The sequence below is a fragment of the Dioscorea cayenensis genome, chromosome 16 (assembly GCF_009730915.1).
Source record: "Dioscorea cayenensis subsp. rotundata cultivar TDr96_F1 chromosome 16, TDr96_F1_v2_PseudoChromosome.rev07_lg8_w22 25.fasta, whole genome shotgun sequence".
NCBI lineage: Eukaryota > Viridiplantae > Streptophyta > Magnoliopsida > Dioscoreales > Dioscoreaceae > Dioscorea > Dioscorea cayenensis.
Genome location: NC_052486.1, coordinates 1,380,227 through 1,404,460, shown reverse-complemented (window position 1 = coordinate 1,404,460; position 24,234 = coordinate 1,380,227). Strand labels below are relative to the sequence as shown.

General features: G+C 32.5%; 2 protein-coding genes across 2 annotated transcripts; one reads left to right on the top strand and one right to left on the bottom strand.

Annotated features, from left to right (window-relative positions):
* The first annotated feature begins 13,889 nt into the window (after nucleotides 1–13,889).
* On the top strand, nucleotides 13,890–18,520 carry LOC120278963 (nucleobase-ascorbate transporter 6-like). The gene is made up of 15 exons (XM_039285742.1): nucleotides 13,890–14,260; nucleotides 14,391–14,574; nucleotides 15,738–15,835; nucleotides 15,947–16,123; nucleotides 16,213–16,313; nucleotides 16,419–16,494; nucleotides 16,620–16,679; nucleotides 16,786–16,970; nucleotides 17,074–17,170; nucleotides 17,252–17,338; nucleotides 17,431–17,489; nucleotides 17,583–17,674; nucleotides 17,896–17,973; nucleotides 18,061–18,221; nucleotides 18,308–18,520. The coding sequence occupies exons 2-15, from the start codon at nucleotides 14,457–14,459 to the stop codon at nucleotides 18,518–18,520; spliced, it is 1,602 nt and encodes a 533-aa protein (XP_039141676.1). The 5' UTR covers nucleotides 13,890–14,260; nucleotides 14,391–14,456.
* A 783-nt stretch (nucleotides 18,521–19,303) lies between these two features.
* Nucleotides 19,304–22,790, bottom strand: LOC120278964. Its single transcript, XM_039285743.1, has 4 exons — nucleotides 22,355–22,790; nucleotides 20,636–20,843; nucleotides 19,809–20,264; nucleotides 19,304–19,715 (listed from the first exon to the last, which is right to left on the bottom strand). The coding sequence occupies exons 1-4, from the start codon at nucleotides 22,749–22,751 to the stop codon at nucleotides 19,628–19,630; spliced, it is 1,149 nt and encodes a 382-aa protein (XP_039141677.1). The 5' UTR covers nucleotides 22,752–22,790; the 3' UTR covers nucleotides 19,304–19,627.
* Nucleotides 22,791–24,234: the final 1,444 nt, after the last annotated feature.

Here is a 24,234-nt window from a genome sequence, read left to right as displayed (position 1 = left end):
ATATATACACTAATTAAAATTTGAACTTGGAACAACAATACTGTCACAGTGTCACTGGAATGTAGGACCAAATGTAAATATAAAAATGGTAGTTTGTGCTATGAGAAAATAATTAAATTTGAAACTGTGTGACAATATGAATGGTTGAAAGGGTGAGTTAAATTTGAAAGTTTTGTTTTCTTTAATTATTATTTAACACATTTTATCAGTATTTAATAAAACCCAAATTCATTACTGTCAGAAGAATATTCTTTTTTTTTTTTTATCTTTAATCTTAGTTTACTAATTATAAGTTTTCAAATGTGCTTGCTTTGTCTTTTCATTAAAAAAATATATAAAATGAACATTGAAAAAACTATGCCCTGGTAAATTCAAAGTCAGTAAGTTGGAAAAGTGGGAGTCAAATTTTGACCAAATTAATCCATGTGAGACTATTAATTATCATGATATAATAATCTATCACAAGTGCAATACCACATGTTACTATTAATAGTTGCCCTAGCATCTAGATTTTGGTAAAGACTAAATATTTCAAATATAGGGATGCCTAGATTTTTATCTCATTGTCATTGTTTATAAACAGTTTTTAACAGTGTCTGATATTTTTTTAACTCTGTTGAAGCATAGTAACTAAGAATAACACAACAAAAACATCTTTACAAATAACACTGTTAAATCATGATCTAACAGCTGTCATCAAACGTCCTTAGATTTTAAAAAATTAAAAGATTTTCGCTGAAAATGTATACTATATATGTATATAAGGGCATATTCTATAAGGCCACAATAGCCATTAGATTTGCATTCAATGACTACCATCAATCTATACATATTAATAAATAGTGTTAAACAATGTCAAATAATAATTGTACACAGTAGATAGCAATACTCCTGCATAGTTTCTTATACAAATAATAGCCGTTAGATGATATTATCATCAAATATCTTCATAGAACAATACTTTTAAAGACGCCCTTAAATAATAAAAAATGCGTACTAACCATCTCGGCTTATCGACACACCGTCACGATGGGAGCCTCCCATCGAGCCCAAAGTTTCGATTCCTCACCGGTAACATATTTTTCGAGTTAGCTAATGAAGCACATGGAAACGATTCCAATGACCTGACGCGAAAGACCATGGGTCCCGTCCCCACTGCTTCATCAAGTCCCTGCACGTCCCGAGCTCTCAGCTGATCCGCCCGCCCTCTTCCCAAAAATTATAAATGGGGTTGGGGTTAGAGTTTAGAAAAAGGAAAGCTTTTAATGTTAATCTAATCGTCTGTAAATTTTAAATCTACGAACGTCATGATAATATGAGCTCATATGTTATTAACAGTTGACCTACTAAGAGTGTAAGGTTAGAAACATCTTCTTCTCCTTTTGCAAGCATTTGTTTTTAGGTGTGGCTTTTGCATGTGCTTTCACCAACCATCCATGTGCTTGATGATAATACAATCAAGTTTTCTTTTTTATTTTTTTTAATTAAAATAAAAAATAAAATGCGGATTCTCACCAAAACTTTTACAAGTAATCATATGAACTTTTTTCTTTTTTGGCCTCTAATTATATACATATTTGTATTTTTTTTTTATGTTGAGGTGATTTCTTGTCTGTAAAAATAAAATAAAATAAAATGATGAATGTTCTATTATAAACTTTATTTGTTTATATACTTTTATGATTAAACTTATCTTAATTAGATATTTATATATATTTTTTGAATTTTTTTTATTTTTTTGGTTTATTGACACCGGGTTTTTATATAGGGTATTTATATCTTTGACAAAGGGATAAATTTAAATTCAGCAGTATAATAGTGTGATGACACAAATTTGTTAAAATATTAATTTCATATGCAAATTTTTAACCTAAAATAAAATAAAATAATACTAATATGAATTTTAGTTTCTAATCCTATTTGAACTGCCACATGAAATCATATATGAAATCAAGCTCATTGAACAATGATTTGTTAATTATAAATTGGATTAAAAAAAATGTATATTATAATGAATTTTGAAATATAAACTTTTAATTTAATAATTGATTAAATCAAAATGTAAGGACTTTGTGGGTGCTGGTCCATCACCTCTTGTCTTTCATTTGCAAACATCAACATATATATGATACAAATAGATAAGATTGGATGTGTCTACAATACAATGATTTGTGAGGGTATATAATTAACTATATTTTTTGTAAGAGCATTTAAGTAATTATTTAATTTTACGGGGTTATATCAGGAAAAAAACACTTAAATGCTTTATAATATATACATATATATATATATATATATAGTATATGTTTTCAGGGACATAGTTAACTTTTTAAAATCTAGGGATATTTGATGTGTCCGCCGTTAAATAATAATCTAGTAATTATTATTTATAAAGGTGATATGCAGATTTTATTGTCGCTCCATTATTGAATATTGTTAGACACTGTGAAATATTATTAACTATTGTTTAATACTATACATTAATAAATAGTATCCTATAGGAAATTCCTAAAGAATGAGCCCTCTATATCTTTATAAAAATAATATTTACTATTTAAATAAAAAAAAGTCAATTATCAACTATTTTTAATTTTTTTATTTTTGGGGGGAAAAAATTAAATGTTAACTTATATTTTAAATAAACTTTTTTAAATTGATTTTTAATCACAAAAATATATAAGCAAATATGATTTTTATAATAATTATTCATTTCTAAAAAATCTATAAACAATTTTCTAACTCCGGCCTAGTTAGTATCAAAACCAAATGAGAAAAAAAAACCCATTAAGTATTGTTAGAGACATCTTTAAGCATCAAATTTTTTTCTCTGAAATATTTTTATTAGCAATATTAATATAATAATTATAGTATAAATTATAAATGTATTTTATAAATAGTTTAAACTTAAATTGCAAATAATACAAACAAAACAAGATGCACAACTTATTAATTATTATAGTTTAGTACATGAATCAAAAAAAATTTGTAGGATGTGTCACATGTGTGTGTGTGTATGTGGACTTTCAATAAAGATATATTAATATATATATATATATATAGGGAACAAATACTTACTCTATTTTTAAGATCAAATATAAACAAATAATAAGATAAAAAAACTCAAATAAATAAATAAATATAAATATACAAGGAAAAAAAAAATTCAGATCCAAGTGGATTTCCATATACTCAACACAAGTTTCATATTTTTAACTCTTTACTTTTTAATATGTCATATTTTAAATTTAATTGTTATATATTAAATTTAAAATATTTACTCTATTTTTAAGATCAAATATAAACAAATAATAAGATAAAAAAAACTCAAGTTAATAAATAAATAAATATATACAATGAAATAAAAATTCAGATCCAAGTGGATTTCCATATACTCAACACAAGTTTCATATTTTTTAACTCTTTACTTTTTAATATGTCATATTTTAAATTTAATTGAAAAATTTTAAATTATTACTAATTTTTTACATACAGAACTTGCTTAAGGCCTCAACGAGAGAAATAAAAATAAAAATTTCTAAAAATGAAAACTTATGGAATATATTCAAAATTTTTAATATATATATATATATTATGTATATATTAAACAAAAGGATAATTCTGCGACTGAAATTATACAGAATTTATTCCTTACATTTTTTTGCATTGAGTTATTAAAATTCACAAAAAGATTAAATTTTAATGAAGTTAATTTTTCTACATAAGTTTTAAACTTTCGACATTTTTTTTCCACTTCTAAAATATTCTGATTCAAGTAATTAACACCTTAAATTGAGTAGTTTTGGTAATTCACTAGCAAGGAATATATATATATATATATATATATTAAAAAGAAAAAATAAATAGCACAAAAGGAATGGCATGGGAATGACAGGGTAAGATATGGCAGCTTTTTTTTCTTTTTTTTTTTATTTCTTGAGGGGAAATGAAATGGAGGAAGAACAGAGTTTGGCACTTTCCAAGCAATTTGTACAAAATTAATTAATTAATTAATTATTTATTTATTTATTGCTCTGAAATGTGTGCATAAAGAAAAAAGAGTAGAGAATCTTGAGATTTGAGCAGTCAAAATTGCACTAACTCCACTGCTCTTTTTGCAAGGACAAAACCCCTCCACCAACTTTCTATACCTTTTTTCCACTTTCCTTTATTTATTCTATTATTATATATTATATATATATATATATAACTTCTTTTATTAAATTTAATTATTATTGTTATAGAAGGTTGTTTATAATCATACTAATTAACTTAAAAACATTAATTTGGAAATTTTAAAAAACATTACTTGAATAGGTCATTGAGTCAACCATTGGATAAAGTTCCAACTGGATGTACATCAAAAGTATAAAAGGAAGGTCATGGGCTCAAATCTCTCCCAATAGAGATCGCTTTATATAAAAAGGAGCGTTTGTCGTTTATTATTCAAAAAGAATAGGTCATTGAGTAAAAAGATAATAATTCAATAAACAAAAAGTTGAAGACTTTATTGAAACTCAAATTAATTGTATGATTTTACAAAAGTGGTTATAAAGAAAAATGACAATTACAATTACAATAATTAACCCAGATAATATATTAAAAAAAAAAGAATGAAATGAACTTTTATACACTAATTTATATTTATATCAATCCATGTTTAATTATGCAAAGTATATAATGAGTTTAATTTTGGTATTTCCAGTAGATTTAATTTTATATATATATATATATATTTCACCTAACCATGCACTCATTCCTTTGTCAATAATTCAAGACAGACTCAATCAAATTATTGAAATTAGTTAGGGTTAAACAAACAATTATCTTAATTAAAAATTTAAATTATTTAACAACTTCTCATCTTATCCTCAATGTAACACCAAGAAATAAAAATTTTAAAAAAACTGAAATAGTTGGTTGTCATGTCAAGAAGAGTTGGTGCAAAGTGAATATATTTATATATTTTTATAATAATTATTTTTTAAAATTTCTTAAGAAGGTGGCAAAGCTAATCACAAGCTTAATATTCTATTAAAAATTTTTAATTAAATAATTAACACACCTTTCTCTTAAGGATAACACAAAGAAGAGTAACTCACCTCTTTTTTTTTTTGAAAAGGTGGATAAACCACTTAAATTAAAATAGAAACAGCATACAAAACCCAACCACAAGAAGTGAAACAAACAGACACAACCCACAAAAGCACAAAACGAGGCAAACAAACCACCTCAACCTTCCCCTAAATACACGCATGACTACTCGAGTATGTGATCGATAACCCGCGATCCGGAATGGATGCTAGTCCCGCTCCTCCCCGTCGAGCTCAAGAACTCCAAACTTCGCCTGATGGTAGTAGCATGCTCCTCCATCTTTGCTCTCGATCTGTCACTAGCTGCAGAAAGCCAGGATAATAAAATGCGATCAACCTTCACAATTAGAGCATGAGCAGACATCATAATATCATTAAACATGCAGGGTCATTCCCTAGCAAAGTCAAAGATTCCACACAATCGCTTTCACCACTAGAACCCCTAACTCTTTACAGGTTGGTCTGATAGATAATCTCCAAGTCCCCCAAACCAAATGGAGGCAATCCGCGGATCCGGAGCCCGAGCAAGCTATTAAAGTATCTCCACACTTGCTTTGCCATGCAAGAAGAGATGATCCACCGTCTCCGTCACCGCATTGCACAAGACACATGTCGCCGTCGGTAGACGGTTACATCTTCTGATCTCTAAGTTCTCCAAGGTTAGAATCCTGTTCTTCCAAGCAAGCCAATTAAAAATGTTTATTTTCTTCGGGCAATGACTTTTCCATAAAACTTTCGTCAACGGGCATCGAAGTCCACCATCATTCAGGAAAGAGTAGAAAGATTTCACCGTGAACACCCCATTCCTCGTAAGATGCCACCTTTTAGAGTCTTCAATCCCCTCCTCCTGCAGTTGCCTTTGATCCAAAAAAGTCTTCACTTCTACCTCCTCCATGAAAGGGGACCGAGACAACAGAAATAACAAATCAGAAACAGTTCCATTCGGTTCCCTAGATCTACCAAATTCCTCCTTCCAAATATTCATTGGTGCTCTACCACTAATCCAGCTATCTTTCCAAAATAGCGTCTCCATCCCAGAGTTAACGTCATGTTCAATGCAACTTCGAAAAGCAGGAAGACAGTTTAACACCCCTTTCCAGAAGAAGGAAATTCTCCCCGATTGCCTTGGGAACATATTCCAACGGTCCATACCATAGTTGAACTTAATAACCTCTGCACCACCCCATGAACGGTCCGACATAAATCTCCACCACCATTTCCCCACTAACGCCTGATTGAAATTCTGAAGGTCCAAAATGCCCCAACCCTCTTGGTCGCGGCCACGACAGATATTATTCCAGTTTATGAGTCTGCAACGCGGATGATTCAGATCCGTCCCAGACCAAAGAAAGTCACGTCTAATCCGGTTTATTTCCTTAATAACCCAACAAGGTAGACGATACAGGGACATCCAGTACGTAGGTATAGCAGTAAGCACTGCGTTAATCAGCGTGAGCCTACCCCCCAGAGAAACTTGTTTGACTTTCCACGAAGCCAACCTCTTTCTAATCTTAGAAATGAGGTCTTCCCAGTCTTGCTTCCTTGGTCTTCTTCCAGAAATAAGGATACCAAGATACAAAACTGGAAGCAAACCCCTTTCACAATTAAGCGTATCCGCCGCCTCCACCTCCGGGAGTTTCCCCAACTCAGAAGTATAAAGGCAAGTTTTAGAGAAATTGGTAGCTAAACCAGTCATCCCCTCAAAAATAAATAAGATTAACTTAATAATTCGCAGATCTTCAAGACCACCAGTAGTCAAAACAAGCAAATCATCGGCGTAATGAAGGTTACACCTGTTACCAAATTCTCCTAATGGAACTCCCACCAGGACCTTAGACCTCAGTGCATGAGCAAACATGGTACTCAGCGCATCCGTTACCAAAACAAATAGCAAAGGTGAGAGAGAGTCACCTTGCCGCAGCCCACTTTTGTAACGCACATAGCCATTTGGAGATCCATTCACCAAAATAGATGCTTTAGAAGAGAACAGAATGCATTTGATCCAACCTATCCAACGCTCCCCGAAACCGTTAGCTTCTAACAAATCCAAGAGGAAGTCCCAATCAACACGGTCAAATGCCTTATTGAAATCAACCTTCAGGATGTGGCCATTCAGTCTACGCTTATGAATGCTAAATATAAGTTCCTCCGCCGTTGCAATGTTGTCTAGAGTAACTCACTTCATTGTATCAATTCCATAAATTTTTTTTCCTTCTTTTGATTAAATAAATGCCTGTAGTGATTAATATAATATTACCAAACTAAGATGACTACAAATTTATTATTTATTTATCTAATAATAAAGTGGTTAAATTTTATTATTTCTCATCTTATTTATTTATTTCTCATCTTATTTATCAGCTCTACCAACTACCCTCTCTTATTACTTTGTCCTTTTTTGGTTGTTTGCTAATTATTATTCTCTATTTTCCTTAATGTAAATTTTGAATGTGGAATACACTTGCACTTTTTTTTTTAATGCAATTCAAGGAATTTATAATGTTACATGTGTGAGTAGTGAGTACATGAAAGATAATTTATTTATTCTATCAAATGAGTTAATAGCTTAGCAAAAATCATAAGTTTATTTTTAAAATTATTTAATATAGTTTTTTATATTTTTATTAATTTTAAGTTTTCCTTATAAAATGGGCAAACCATTATTTGCATCATTTAACATGCCAGTAAGAGATTCAAACTTCAGACCTTCCCTATAAAACTCTCATGTCTTATCATTGGGCAATACTGTTAATTAATTTTTAATTTCTTATAAAATTATTTTTTAAAATTAAAATGTATACTTAATGAAGTAAAATAATATTGCAATTTCCGCAAGTCTAAATCTATAGAAGAGTTAAGAATAAATATTTAATTATGGGATAAATATAAGAAAATTTATTAAAAACTATCTGTGCACTTTCATTTTGATGATATAATTCTTTTAACTTTTTAATTTAATTTTTAATCTTTGTTTTATTTATTTATTTTTTCTTGACATATTTCATGCTTTTAATATTTTTATAAAATACTAAAAATATTATTTACATAGTCGAGGGACACATAGCAACACTAGCAATGACGTAGATTAGAATAGAGATGGCAATTCGGGTAAATAGGTCTAATCGTGTCATGAGATAGGAATATAACACCCAAATGCTAAACCCAAACCCGACACAATTATTAATTGTGTCTGGCTTTCTAAACACATAAACGATCCATATATGAAACTTGTAACACGGGTTGACCCGCTTAACCTATTTAACCCATTTAAGATGTAATTGGGTCGTGTAACACAACACAACCCATTTTGCCCGTTTTTACACAAAATTCATGATAACAAATTTAAATTAAATCTGAAATATATTAGTTAAAAATCCAACAAACATATGTCAATACATAGATATTTAAGTCTAACATACATAAATATTTAAAATCTAATATATATATATATATATATATATGGATTATAATTACTTCTTTACATGTATATTTGTGTTTATTATGTCTTACACCGATTGACATGAATATGACACAATTGTTTAATTTAAACGTGTTTTAATCATATTGACTTATTTATATCACGAATTCATTTGTACTAAACCCATACACGCTTTAAACCATGTTGTGTCGTGTAGTGTAATCATGATGAGAAGTGAGCAAGCTTGTGCCCAGTAGTAAGCATGATGGTACCAGCACAAGCATTGAATAAGTGTTAATGTAATTACAATTTTATGATTTTAATTAAATTTGAATCTAAAAGTAGAAGCCTTTCCTTGCTTTTAAATATATTCAATGCCTTCATCTTAAATATTTTTTTTTTCTAAAAATAGAAATTTAATGTAAACTATTATTTTCAAATTAATATTAATAAAATCAAAATCAAGCCAATTGGGATGAAAACAATATTCAATATATATTCATTTTTTATTTTCCACTCATTTTTTTTGTTAATTATTCTTTAAAAATTTAATTTATTCCATATAAATCTATATTATATTCATTAAAAAATATTTTTTAATAAAGAATCATTTATATATTAAATATATTGTAATAGAGATAAAGAGATAGAGACCAAGAGCAAGGTAAGAAATGCAAGACAAAAGCTCATTTGTATTTCCAGCTGTATCTTATATGAATAAATAGAAAAAAAAATTAAATAAAATTTTTTTCTAAATAAATAAATAGAAAAAATTGAGAGAGAGATTAGCATTTAACTATATATTATTGGGTGTAAAATAAAATGATACCTATTTTTAATATATATTTTTTAAATATTGTGTCACATATACATGATGATTATATGCAATTTATGATGATGTATATACTTTTTTTATTGTTTTTAAATGCAAAAAAAAATTAAACATTCAAGGATTTTTTTTTTATAAAGTTAACCAACAACAAAACAAAGGACAAACATATACAGAAGTACACATTTATGATGATTTGTCTGACCTTATGCAACTTTAGAAGAAAGAATGAAAGGTATTTTTCATACAAAACTATCATAGAAATATAGTAAAATGAATTATAATTTGAGAAGTTTGAACTCAAGACCTCTCAGTTATAAACACGGATAGTTATAAAAAAAAGGGGTTTTTGCAGGTGTACCCCTAAAAAATTTTGAAATTGCATATTTGCCTCTGAATAAAAGTTAATTGCATACATACCCTTGAATAATATACATAATTGCGTATATACCCTTGAGGTTCAAATTAGTTGAAAAACCATCTATTAACAAACAACAAATATATAAAATTACCATTATACCATTGCATATATACCCTTCAAAAGTTTTTTTTAAGTTGTACAAGGGTTATTTTGGACTTTTTGTATATCTTAATCCAAGTTATAACCATAGTTAATCAAGTTTGATTATCGGAATCTAACAGTAAGGGCATATCTGCAATTACCTATATTTTTCAGGGGTATATATATAATTATGTTTTTTCGGAGGGTAAATATGCAATTATAGAACTTTTGAGGGGTTTATAACCTATTCTCCCTAAAAAAACAGCGATAAAAAATAAATTTAATAGAGAGATTTAGAGAGAGAAAAAGTGTTTGACATCATTCTAGAAAGATAAAATAGAGAGAGCTAGGCATAGATTCTAGAGTGAGGTTTCTAATAAAAATTGATTTTAGAGAGAGAAACAAGAGAGAGAAATAGCTGAAAATAGATTTTTTTTAGAATGAGAGAAGTGAGAGAGAAAGCATCAAGTTCATTTAGAGATAGAAATAAGAGAGAGAAATAATTGAGGTTTATGAAACAAAAGAAATTGATTTAGAGAGAGAGAGGAACTAGTGAGCGAAAACAGTTTCCAGAGAGAGAGAGAGAGCACTGAAATTTGGATCTAGAGAGAGTAAATAAAAAAACAGTGTTAAAATAATTCTTAGAGAGAGAATATCTGAAAATTGTATATGTCTAGAAAGAGGAAAAGCTTATACATACTTTTAGAGAGAAAAAAAAGAAAGAAAATAAAGTGTTGAAAATAGTTTTTAAAGAGAAAAAATTAAAAAAATAGACCAACAATTTTTGGGTCAATTGGTATCGGGTCTCTTGCGTAGGCCGTTCATTTCATGGAGGACTCGGGATCGAACCTCATGTCCCCACACGAGGTGAGGCGCGTGGGTCGAGATTGGCCCTTGCCTCCCCACACGCTAGCTTTCCCGGGTTACGTCATTGTCGCTTTATAAAAATAGGGGAAATAAAAAAAGGAGAAAATACCACATATAATTTGATAATGTTGTTCAGTATTGCTTGGCTACATCTGCAAACTCAAACCCAGAGAATCAAGTCACTAACACAAAATAAAAAAATACAATAGTTTTATAAATTTAGGTTTTTTAAATTCTTGATCAACTCTACAAAGATATCGATAATCAACGCATAAATTTTTTTCCCATAAGTTTTGTTTTCATAAAACTCTGGTCTCAAGCATTATTGATATGTGGCACAACTTCATCAAAATGTCAACATTATTACTGATGGATCTGTCTTATTGCCCAAGGTAGCAAAATGGCAGTTTATCCCTTTTTCACCATAGTCTTGAAAATGCCAAGGTGGTTGATGAAGCTTTGCATTTCTTCGGATCTTCACTTTTAAGCAGCCTTTTCTAGTCAAGTTACTTCATAACTTCTTTTATCCGAAAATATATATATATATATATATAAATTTTATTATCATAGACAATAAGCTCTCTCCTTCTCTCTCATGATCAATTAATAGCTTTTCTAAATTATTAATTTTTTTAGAGAGACTTATAAAATTATTTGCACGAAAATTCTTTTGAACCTTCTTTCAATTAGTTCAAAATATTTTCCAATCACAATAGCAAAAATCTATCATGATCTTCAACTAATATTCAAACTTAGTATTTCTTCAATTAGCCTAAATCTCTCCAAACCAACTAAGAATATCTATACATACTATTAAAATAAATGTATAATCTACTCCGAGAGTGTTTCAAAGAATAATTTTAATTTTTTTTAATAATATTTAAGTTTTTATGTATATTACTTTTAATATTAATAATTGAAAATATTAATTACACCTAATTATTAATGTAATAAATGTTCATAAGACTTTTAAAATCCAGGGTATAAAGTTTCTACGGTAAGAGTGGTTTAATTATATTATTTTATATATAATATTGTCTCAAAACTCCTCACAAAATTTTAAAATTTCTGATGCGAAGCCGAAGAAAATACCTAGTTACCTTTACTTAAAGGTAGATTCTAATCACTTCAATAACCAATATTATTAAATAGATTTTAGCATGATATGACTCTCCAATTAATTAATCCAAAAATCTCTAGTTCTAATTAATAAATATGAAATAATGTTTGAATTTAAACTCTAATCATCATCACATAGGCCAACAAATAATGTTAACTCTCTAAATTTTATGACAAAAAAAAAACTTTTCTTGTAACATGGACAAATAATCAATTTCAAGTTCAAGCTCTCAATCATTGAGTTGATGGTCCAATTGGTAAAAAGATAAAAAATGTTATTAACAAAAGTTAGTCCATTTCAACTATGGTAGGTCTCGTTAGAATTTGTGTCCTCCATCGGGAAGGATCTTCTTTTTTTTGGAAAGGAGTGTTAAGTTGCATGTCGGCATTTGGGAGTTGTCTCTCACTAGAAATAAACACTGGGGAGGAAACGTTGTTTTGGAAAGACTGGTGGCTCAATGGGCGCTCACCCAGGTACCTGTGGCCGGAGAAGTTCATAGCGAGTCAACGGCCAAACGGGAGCGGCTACGGGTAACAGCTGGGTTGGCTAGGGACAGTAGGAGGTGGAGCCTTTCGGGTAACGGGCTATTTTCGGTTAAATCCTTCTATAATTTTCTCATTGATAGGGGTTTGAGATGCCAAGTGGCGAAGTTCTTTTGGTGCAATTGGTGCCCTAAGAAAGTCAACCTCTTCAACTGGCTTGCTTGGTAAAACAAAGTTCTCTCATTAAAAAACCTAGGCTGTCGACGATGCAATAGGATGCCGACCGATACCTGTGTCTTGTGCCACACAGGGACAGAATCTGTTGATCACCTTTTTGTGCAGTGCCCATTCGCTAAGCAAGTGTGGGACTATTTCAACAGGCTTCTCCAGCTCCCACCTCTACTTGCCTCCTTGAATTGCCTTTGGGGAACATGGAGATTGGGTTTGCAACCCGCTAGAAGGGTTTTTTGGGGACTTAGTTGTGAAAGCAATTGTCTGGAATCTTTGGCTTGCTAGGAATGATTGTATTTTTAATGCCAATGATGTTCATGTACATTGTGTTATCTTGAAAATTGATTGTATGATTTTATCTTGGTTCTCTTTAGTCGTTGATAGAGCTAGAAAGAAGTTTGATGATGATATCACTTCGGTCAAGAGAAGCTTGGAGTTCTTAGGACCCCGTATGGAAGAACTCGGGGGAGCTCTGACTCTGCACGTACAAAGCGTGGGCTAGGTGTTTTTTCCTTTTGGTGGTCTTAATGAAGGCCTTTTGTATCCTCACTTTTGTGTTGTTGGAGTTGCTTTTATTTTGATTTTGTTGGTCCTTCTACGGTTCTACCACATCTAGTGGTAGTTTACCTTTTTTGTTTAATTGAAGAATCCTCCTTTTGGGAGTCCAAATAGTAAAAACCCAGGTTATTTAAATAGTTTTTAATCGTAATATTTATGTGCATAAAAAACATCACTTGAGCCATTTTTGTTGTTTATAATTTTATTTTGACACTAGACGATAAGCACCCTTATGACTATGTGGTGGACTTGGTTATGTGACTCATTTTTAGCTATGGATTTATAAATTTTATTATTTTTTTATTATATAATTTATATATAGATTGGTAATTACTTTAAAAGATCTATGTGATTTATTCTAGAAGTTATTAAATTGAGGCAATCCAATGAGTGAGGTCAAACCACATCTCAGTTCTATAGTAACTATTATATAGCCGATTCCGTCGGATCACCTCTCGTAAAGTTAATAGTCAAGGATATGCACTGATATGTAGTCACTCCGTAAACTCAATAATATCAAGTCTTCTTTTTGTGCAGGTTTCAATCTCAATAATAATATAATATCTTCATTTAGCGTAAGTTTCGATTATATGTCTTCTCTAGAAGTGAATTTTAAGTAGGTCCTAATTATAAGCTCTAAATTAGGTTCTGACTTTAAAAAAAAAAAAAAAAACTAGAGAGAGAAAAGACAGCTTCTATGTTTTTAGAGAGAGAAAGAACTGAACACAGTTTTTAGAGAGAGAAACCAATGCTTATCATACACACACAAGACTACAAGAGAAAGAGCAAGGAAAAAGAGAAAAGAAGAAGAAAGAAGCAAACCCTAGTATAAACACCAACAAACATCTTCCACTTTTTGATTTCTTTCTTGTTTGGCATTATCTCATAATTCATCATCAACATCATATCATTCACATCAATTCACTCTCTATAAACAAACCAATGCTCTTCTTCTTCTTCTTCACTCTATATTACATTTCCTAACTAAAGTTGGTACCTTGTCACTCTTTCACTCTCACACCCATCCACATCTCTATATATATATATATATATAGAGAGAGAGAGAGAGAGAGAGAGAGAAAGAGAGAAAGAGAGATTCCCTTGAAGCTGAAAGGAAAGCACAGCAGCACTGGGAGCAGTAGCAAGAGAAGGAGGAGGAGGAGGTTTGCACTTGCTTTTGCTCCCATTCTCTCTGCTTTGCTTTGTTTTGTTTTGTTTTGGTCTTTGTTTTACTCATCTAGGACTTTGTTTTTGCTTCTCATTTGGTGTTCTGACCTTGATTTCTTGCTAAAGGTTTCAGCTTTATTGGGTTTTGGATCTGAGAGGGAGGAGTAGGAGGAGTAGGAGGAGCAAGAAGGCATGGCTGGAGGTGGTGGAGGTGCAGCACCAGCTCCCAAACAGGATGAGCTCCAACCTCATCCTGTTAAGGATCAGCTTCCCAATGTCGCTTATTGTATCACCAGCCCCCCTCCCTGGCGTGAGTTCTCTTCTTCTTCTTCTTCTTCTTCTTCTTTTGTTCTTTTTTTTATTTTTATTTTATTTGGATTTGTTTGAGGTTTGGATTGGTGGAAATGGAGGTGAAGAAATGGAAATTTGTGATTTTTTTTTGGGGGTTGTTAATGTTGTTAGGGTTTGTAGATTGTGTTGTGGTTGTGGATCTGTTGATCTGGTGGAATGTGGGTTGATTTCACTTTTGGAAATCTATTTTTGCTGAGATTTAGATGTTTGGGGGTTGTTTGTTTTTCCAGATACACTGAGAACTTTCCCTTTTTCTTCATAGCCTGTAGCTCTGAATTCACCTATTTTTAGTTTTGCCTATTTGTATGTACGTTTTTTATTATTTTTGTTGATTTTGTCTTTGATTTCTTCAGCATTTGTTTTAGATTGTTTGCTATTGTTAACTCCACCAAGTTCTATCTTTCAGATTGAAAGTTTGAGTGGAAAATGGTGCTATTTTTTTTTCTTCTTGGATCTCTCTCTCTCTCTCTCTCTCTAATTTTAATTGCTTTTTCCTCTATGAATTCTCATGTTCCTTTCTATCCATTTGCAAATGAAAAAGTTTTATAAATCCACATAAGTTCTACCATTTAACTTGAGTGGAAGATGCTCTTTTCTTCTTTCCATTCTTGGATTTTCTCTCTCTCTCTCTCTTTCTGTTACTTTTCCTCTTTGATTTCTCATGCTCTTGTTTATTTATCTGCAAATGGAAAAGTATCCATGAATCCAAGCAAGTCCTGCCCTCTCAATCTGAGTGGCAAATGGTGTATTTTTTTCCTCTCCATTGGATTTTGTATTTTTTGTTTATTACTTTTCCTATCCACAAGTAAATGGAAAAGAATCATCAATCCACGCAAGTTCTACTGTATCATGGATCCACAAGTTCTACCTTTCAATTTCAGTGGAAAATGACCCTTCTTTTTGTGGACTTCTCATTTATTATTATTATTTGTTTCTTTGCTTTCTCAATGTTCACTTGTCATTTTCAGTAGAAGAACTATCATCAGAAAAGTTCTCTGTTCCTATTTGACTGGGGAATACTGTTTTCCCTTTTAGGCACTGTTTACTGAATTCAATCTTTATTCTATCAATTGTTACTGAATTTTTAATATATTTTTTACATTGATTTGATCTGCAATGCAGCTGAGGCCATCCTTCTCGGCTTCCAACATTATCTGGTTATGCTTGGCACCACTGTTATCATCCCCACTGCTCTTGTTCCTCAGATGGGTGGAGGAAATGTGAGACTGCACCAAACCCCAATAAAGTTTCTTTTCCTTTTGTTGTATGTTCAATCAAAGTTTTATTTTTCCATCAATTTTTTATATTACAACATTATTTCACTTTGCCAGGATGAGAAAGCCAGAGTAGTCCAGACTATACTGTTTGTCAGTGGATTGAACACTTTGCTGCAAAGTTTCTTTGGTACTCGGTTGCCGGCTGTGATCGGAGGATCTTATACCTTTGTTGCCCCCACCATCTCGATCATCCTTGCTGGTCGATACAGCAATGTTGTAGATCCTCATGAGGTTTGCTACTAAACATTGCCTTTTACTTTTTTTGGCATTCCAATGATTTAACTCTTGTTAGAGCATCATTTCGATCATATTCAATGCAGAAATTCCTACGCATCATGCGGGGAACACAAGGTGCCCTTATTGTTGCCTCTACACTTCAAATTATAGTGGGTTTCAGTGGTCTTTGGCGGAATGTCACAAGGTTTGTATTCATAATAATGTAATTTTTTATGAGGATTGATGCCCATAATGCTTTGCTAGTCTAATGCTTTTGGTTTATTCTTTTTCGTTTCTTTTATCTATCCAGATTCTTGAGCCCACTCTCTGCTGTTCCACTAGTTGCTCTAGTGGGATTTGGGTTATATGAACTTGGTTTTCCTGGGGTAAGAATTTTCTTTCATTATTTTGTGCAATATTGCAAGAGAAATTCCTCAGAAGACTTGATTGTTTTTGAGAAGACAAAAATCTGGTATGTGATGTCTGAAAATTTCTGTTTTCTGTCACTCAGGTTGCTAAATGTATTGAGATTGGTCTTCCTCAACTAATATGGTTGATAATACTCTCACAGGTAATGTGATACAATGAGCAGAATATGCATGCCTTCGCACATTTTTTGTTTACCGAGCTCAATCATGATAAAGCAGTATCTTATGGAAAAAGTTTTTATATTGCAGTACCTGCCTCATGCGATACATGCGCACAAGCCCATCTTCGACCGGTTTGCTGTTTTGTTTTCAGTTGCAATCGTATGGCTTTATGCCTACTTGCTCACAGTGGGTGGTGCGTATCGGCATGCAGCTCCAAAAACTCAACTACACTGCCGCACCGATCGTTCAGGACTAGTTAGTGCGGCTCCCTGGTAAGTTTACATTTGCCATTGTGGTCGAATGCATCTCTTACAATGATGTTTTCTTTCGGTAGCCACTTGTAGCTTTATTGTGTTTTCTGTTATGGATTTAAAGGATAAGAGTTCCATATCCTTTTCAATGGGGAGCGCCGACATTTGATGCCGGTGAAGCATTTGCAATGATGGCCGCCTCATTTGCTGCCCTTGTGGAGGTTTTCTTTTAATTAGTCACCACTTCATTTGCCATTATTCTATTTGTCATTGTGATTGGTGTGATTTGTATTCCAATGCAGTCCACTGGTGCATTCATCGCCGTCTCAAGGTACGCAAGTGCGACACCATTGCCTCCTTCTGTTCTCAGCCGTGGTATTGGTTGGCAGGTATAGGATATTGTCTAAATCTTTCGGCACATTGGCTAATGTCTTTAATTTTCCAACACATTGATGCTATAATTAACTAATTTGTATCGAAGGGAATTGGAATCTTGTTGGATGGGCTATTTGGAACTGGAAATGGGTCTACTGTCTCTGTGTAAGGCTTTAGAGATCCACTTTGTCAAATGCCATAGTTACTTTTGCTTTACTTTTTTGTTTCATAAGATATTCTATTTCACTCTTAATGTAGTGAAAATGCCGGTTTGCTCGCCTTGACGCGTGTTGGAAGCCGAAGAGTAGTGCAAATTTCTGCAGGGTTCATGATCTTCTTCTCGATTCTTGGTGAGTTCCTCTTTTCGCATATACTTTACACTTTGAACCAAATAGATAAACACTTTGAACCAAATAGATAAAAGGCATGGACGATGAAGCTGGCCTTTATCATTTCATAAGATAGCAATGAAATGTATTATATACTCGGTCACCTACTTTCACTTGAAATTGTATGCATCTTTTTGATTCATAAGCCCAGTTAAACTATGTATTCTTTGACATTGATTTAGGAAAATTTGGTGCCGTGTTTGCTTCCATTCCCGCTCCAATCATCGCAGCTCTATACTGCATTTTCTTTGCTTATGTTGGTATGTATCTCGGAAACTCAACCGGCTTGTCATTGTTTATGATCAAATCTACAATATGTTGTAATTATGTTCCTCATGCACACACAGGCTCTGTAGGTCTTAGTTTCCTGCAATTCTGCAACCTCAACAGTTTCCGGACAAAGTTCATTCTCGGGTTTTCCATCTTCATGGGCATATCTGTTCCGCAATACTTCAACGAGTACACATCCGTCGCCGGGTACGGTCCAGTACACACTGGCGCACGATGGGTATGTCTAACAATTTCAATTTCATTATATCTTACAATAAGCTTTCTCGATCGAAATCTAAAACAAAATTCCACCATCTTTTCTAGTTCAACGACATCATCAATGTGATATTCTCTTCAAAACCGTTCGTGGCCGGCTTGGTCGCCTTCTTCTTGGACAACACTCTACATAGACACGACATGAGGAAGGACAGGGGGTATCATTGGTGGGACAAGTTCAGATCATTCCGTGGAGACACCCGAAGCGAAGAATTCTACTCATTGCCGTTTAATCTCAACAAATACTTCCCGTCGGTTTGAATATGTTCGAAGCATATCATTCAACACCGAAATTTCGAAGGTCTCATGCATGTATTTTCAGAGTTCTTGTGTTGTATACAATATACTCAGTTGCATCATTTTCTCTGGCTTAGAAGGAACTCAAGAGCTGAAACTCTTTATCTAGGAAGTGTATTGTTTTTACATTTGTTATCATATGCTTTCTTTTGTATAAAAAGAGTTGTCCATGTTTATTTATGGTATCTCTTTAAGAGTCTGAAGGGTGTTTTCTTTGCCTTCATCTGCTAATGCTTCACCATCTTTATAGCATATTAATAGGTCAATTTTGTGGTTGGTGAAATTGAAATCTTATTAATTTTTCATCTTATTTTATTTTTTTTTTTAAAAAAAAACCTTCTAAGTTTATTAATATTTTTTCTTCAAAAAAATTACATTTTTGTGATGATTTTTTGACTGTATATTTGGTCCATATATAACCCAATAAACAGTGCAAAATATTTTTTTTTAAATCTCGTGATTAAATGAATTTTACATACTAAAAAATTTAATTATTTCACAAAATTTTATAAAAAATTAGTTATATTTGTAAAATCACCACTAATTTATATCTTTACATTGCTATCATATTTAACTCCAATAAGAAAAAAGCCGAATAAAGTGTTAACTCCAATAAGAAAAAGGCCGAATAAAATATTAAGGGTAATTTTAAAAAAAAATAATAAATAATTTTTTATATTTAAAAATAATAGATAAAAAAAAACATGAATTTGTGTCAGATAAAAAATACAGAGAGGGAAGACATGGTTCAAAAAAGTAATTGCCACTAGAAAAAAAAAACTATATTTGTGATTTGCATCTACTTCAATTCTGATCGTTACATTAACTACAATGTTTCATCAAAAACAGAAAGACAAAAAAATGGACCATCTCATCCTGAAGAGTTTCAGTGCTGAACAGTCTTTAGCTGAAGAATCAAAGATCAGACTTCAAAGTTGATAAAACCATGGCATCATTTGCAATGAAATACATTGAACAACAATTCGAGGCCGAAGCTGATCACAACTCTGCATAGGTTACCTTTAGACGAACAAATGATGGTTCTCATTGGTATCTACAATGGAGTTGTGATCATTTCTCGATTGGGATATCCGTATCAATCTTTGCTCCATACTTGGAGAAAGCGCCGTTTAAAGCAGTTCTTTCCCTGATTTTTAACCTGAATTCACACAGGAAATGTATGATGATTTGTTAAAACATACTTGCAAATGCAACACAAATACATGGAAATGGTTACACCGATATTCATTACCGAGAAGTTAAGCCAGGCATGCTCAATTTTGATGTGTTCTTTGATTTCACTTTGATCTTTTTCTTTTTCAAAGTTGTTTGTTTCCGATCATGATTGTTCATAACAGAATCATTCGAATCTTCGAGGCCCCGGTCAGTCTCTTCTGAATGCGACGTAATTTGATCTTTGTCCTTCATGGCCCATGTGTATTCTTGTTCAGTCATACCGTCTAATCCTCCACTCGAAGATTCCTCTGGGGAGTTGTCTATGTGGTCCAGAGGAAATTGGTGTGAATGAGATCTAGAAGTGGTCACATCTCTGAAGTTGTCGTACATGGGCTGAGAGAAGCTTGAAGTATCATCACTGAATTGCTCATCAGAGGAGTCGGCGGAGATACGCGTGTTCACTATATCACACATAATTTGCTTCTGTACCTTACCAAAAGTCACATTTTGCTTAGTGTATGTCTGTACAAATCTGGCAAATCAAGGAAAGCAGTGGTTAGAGGAAATGAAATACAAGCAATCAATGTAGGAACAAAAGATCTTGTATAAGTTAATGTGAGGCATTTAAAAAACAGAACAAAATGTAAGAATGTTAAGCATGATTGAAATAAGTGTGACAGAAAGAACTTTGTGGTATCATCAAATATAGAAGTTACTTTAAGCAGCAGAAAAATGACCCAAAGTGTTAATGTAAGCAAGGAACTTCACTTCAGTCATTGTCTGCTGATCTTCTCATGTGAATGTGCAATTGAAACCTTTCATGTGCAGGTTTACACATTAACCACATCGACGGTGATAGAAAGGAGAAAGGATTAACTTGCATTACATAAACCAAAATAATACCTCTTGGCTGCATGCTCAGACTCAAGAACAAGGAAAGCAAAGCCCTTGCAGACAGGATCCCTAGTTTTCTGATTCGCAATTACTGCTGGGCTTACATGCAATATACCTTGGAACCCTTTGAATGCTAACTGCAGATCCCTATGGATGTTCTTCTTTCGTGGAAGGTTCCATACACGGACACGAATGCCACTTGGGATGACATCGGTCGCTGTAAATCTCCAGTTTAAAATGCCAAGGTCAGTCTTACTGAGAGTGGAAGTTTGGAAACCATAACTTTAATATATATATATATATTAAAAGAATAATAAGCCAAACTTTCATGGCTCTAGTGTAGGAAATATTGGATGTCATGGATGCCAAATTAGTCCCTCGGCAGAAAGAACATTCATATGCAAAATCATAGAAGAGAAACTGATGAAGAAAAAACCATCAACCATCATATATTTATTTTCATTCATATATCACTCACCAGACTGTTCAATTAACATCGGTCATTCACTATATACAAACCAAGCCAACAACTTAGTTAACCACTAACCAGAAAAGTTTGATTTGAAAAAAAAAATCATAAATCATAAATAACTATGCCAGAAAACCTATATCATCAACAAAAAATTTCATTCTTTTTTCCTTCATTGCATCTCTATAAATAAATCTTCAATGTTCACAAGGATGAAAAACTACATAGAAGGAAAACAAAAACAAAACACCACTATGCTATCCAAACATATTTAATCAGCAAAAATGCTCATTTTTGTCCTTCATTGCCTATAAAACAAAAAATTAAACCTTCTACATTCCTTTCCTTCATTACATATCAAAAATTTAAATCTTCAATGCTCACAAGGATGAAAGGCCACGTTTTTTTAAAAAAACCATAAAATGACTATACAACATAACCTATTTCATAAACAAGAAATGCTCATTTTTTTTTTCCTTCATAGCATATCCAAAAAATTAAAGTTTCAACATTCACAATCACTAGCTTGAAAGATAACTTTTTTCCACAAAAAAAAACCCTATAAAATCACTATGGCACAAAAAACTTTTTCATCACCTGAAATTTTCTTGCACATTCAAAAATTAAATCTTCAATGCTAACAAGGATGACATGCTACATTTTTCCAAACCAACTCACTAAAGATCTAAACACATGAATCCAAGACATCTCAATATGAACATTTACATACACACATACACAATTCCAACACCTCCATCAATTTGCAAGAAGATGAATGCACATCCATCTCTAGTAAATAGTAATTAAATAAGGTTTCAACATTCACAATCACTAGCTTGAAAGACTGCTTTTTCCCACAAAAAAAAGGCCTATAAAATCACTATGCCACAAAAAAAAAACCTTTTCATCACCAGAAATGCTCATTTTATTCCTTTCTTGCACTTTCAAAAATTAAATCTTCAATGCTAACAAGGATGACAGCCTACATTTTTCCAAACCAACTCACTGGAGTTCTAAACATATGAATCCAAGACATCTCCAATATGAACATTTACATACACACATACACAATTCCAACACCTCCATCAATTTGCAAGAAGATGAATGCACATCCATATCTAGTAATTAAAAAAGTAAATAAATTTCTCGAGTGTTTAGCAATCAAAATTGTTGTGATTTATTGTAATCCCTAACCCTAATTATCTCAATTTCATAAAGAAAAGCATCAAATTGATCAAATTAAAAGATGAAATCCCAACCTTTGTTAGAAATTTGGGAATCCTGCTCATTGATTCTCTCAGATCTCTTCATCGCATTCTTCTTCTTCTTGCTGATGCTAGCGAGCAGAGCTTTCCTACTCCTCTCCATCTCCTCCATAAGCTCATCTTCCACCGTTGTCTCATACTTCTTTCCCTCCCCGAACCCGGCCGGCTTGTTCTGCAGCCACTCATCATCTTCGGGATCAACGGCGACTCCGGTGACCATTCCGTTCACCCGAGCCATAGGAATCGAGACGGAGAGGCCACGATTGGAGTGGCTGGCATCGACGGAGACAGTGAACGATGTGGAGGAGAGGGATGAAGGGGAGTATAAGAAGAGAAGACGAGCTCCGGGAGTGGACGGTGGCCGGAGAGCGGCTGCGCCGGCGAGCAGCATGGTAGAGACGATGAGCTATCTTTATCCTTTTTGTCACTGAGAAAGTGAACTAATTTTATTTATTTTGGAAATTTTATTTTGCAAATATACCCCCCTAAATAGTGAAATATTTATTCATACCCCTACAAGATAACAATGTTTTTGATACCCATGTCATGCATCAAGGAGGGGTGTAAATGATACATCTATACTCGCAAGCTACTCGGGCTCAACTCGGCGAAAACTAAAACTCGGCTTGGTCACAGTTGAGCCCAGCTCGAACTCGAGTAGCTCGAGTAGTCGAGCGAGCCGAGTTTGAGTATTGTGATACTTGGCTCGAATGCTCGCAAGCCTAATCGAGCATGTATGTATATATATATATAATATTAAATTTATTTGATAAAAATCAAGGGGAAAAGCTTTCGAACCTTGAGCATAATGTTTATGGTCATTTCCAGCTTTGTCGAGCTTAATCGAGCGAACTTGAGTAGCTCGATTTGTGTACTTAGTCGAGCTTGAGCTATAAAATGAATACTCGATCGAGCTCAAGCCGAGTATCGAGTACTAATTTTTTAGTTGAACTCGAACTCGAGCTCGCTACTGCTCGGCTCAAGCTCGATCGATTACACCCATAGCATCAAGTACCTTGGAAAGTACTCCCTCAATTCCTTTTTATCTGTCGTGGTTAACCGAATCTCACTTATAAAAAAATTTAGTTATTTCACAAAATTTTATAAAAAAATTAGTTATCTTTCCAAAAATTATCCATAATTTATATCTTCACATTTCTCTTTCATATATAATTTTAACATGATAGTTGAATAGAATGTTAAGGGTAAATTTGGAAAAAAGAATAATAAATGCTTTTTGATGTTAGAAAATGTCAAATAAGAAGGAACATGGATTTGTGACATATAAAAAATGAAGGGAGGGAGTAAAATAAAAATATTAAATGGTGTTTTTTAAAAAACACACAAGAATTTTCGCCAAATTTTTTAAAAAATAAAGATAAGATGACAAATATTTCCTTATTAGTTTTGTTACAAAATATGAAATTGAAAACAAAATGCAGGATTGATAACAATGATAAACAACCCTTAAATTATCTGGGTTTTTCTGGTATGTCTATGTGGGAAAAAAATCATATGTCTTTGAGGGTGGTCTTAGATTTTCTCCAGCTGGCATGTAAGTTTTTTACACATACCAGGCACTATGAGGAGGTTCTCTATTCCCTTAAGGGGCGTTGGTTCATGGTAATGACATATTACCACATAACAATATTATAATGGTAATATGAGTGAGAATGTTATATGGTTGAGAATATTGTGATATAAGTTGATAACTCTTATTACCGGGAATAGTTCATTGCCATGTTTGGTTCTAATCAATTTGCTAAAATATAAAAAGTTATAAGATTACCACGGTAATCCAAGATAGACACCAAATTTGGTGGTAACAGAATTACCTACTTTCTTGGTAATATTCTTAAGTTAATAATGTGATA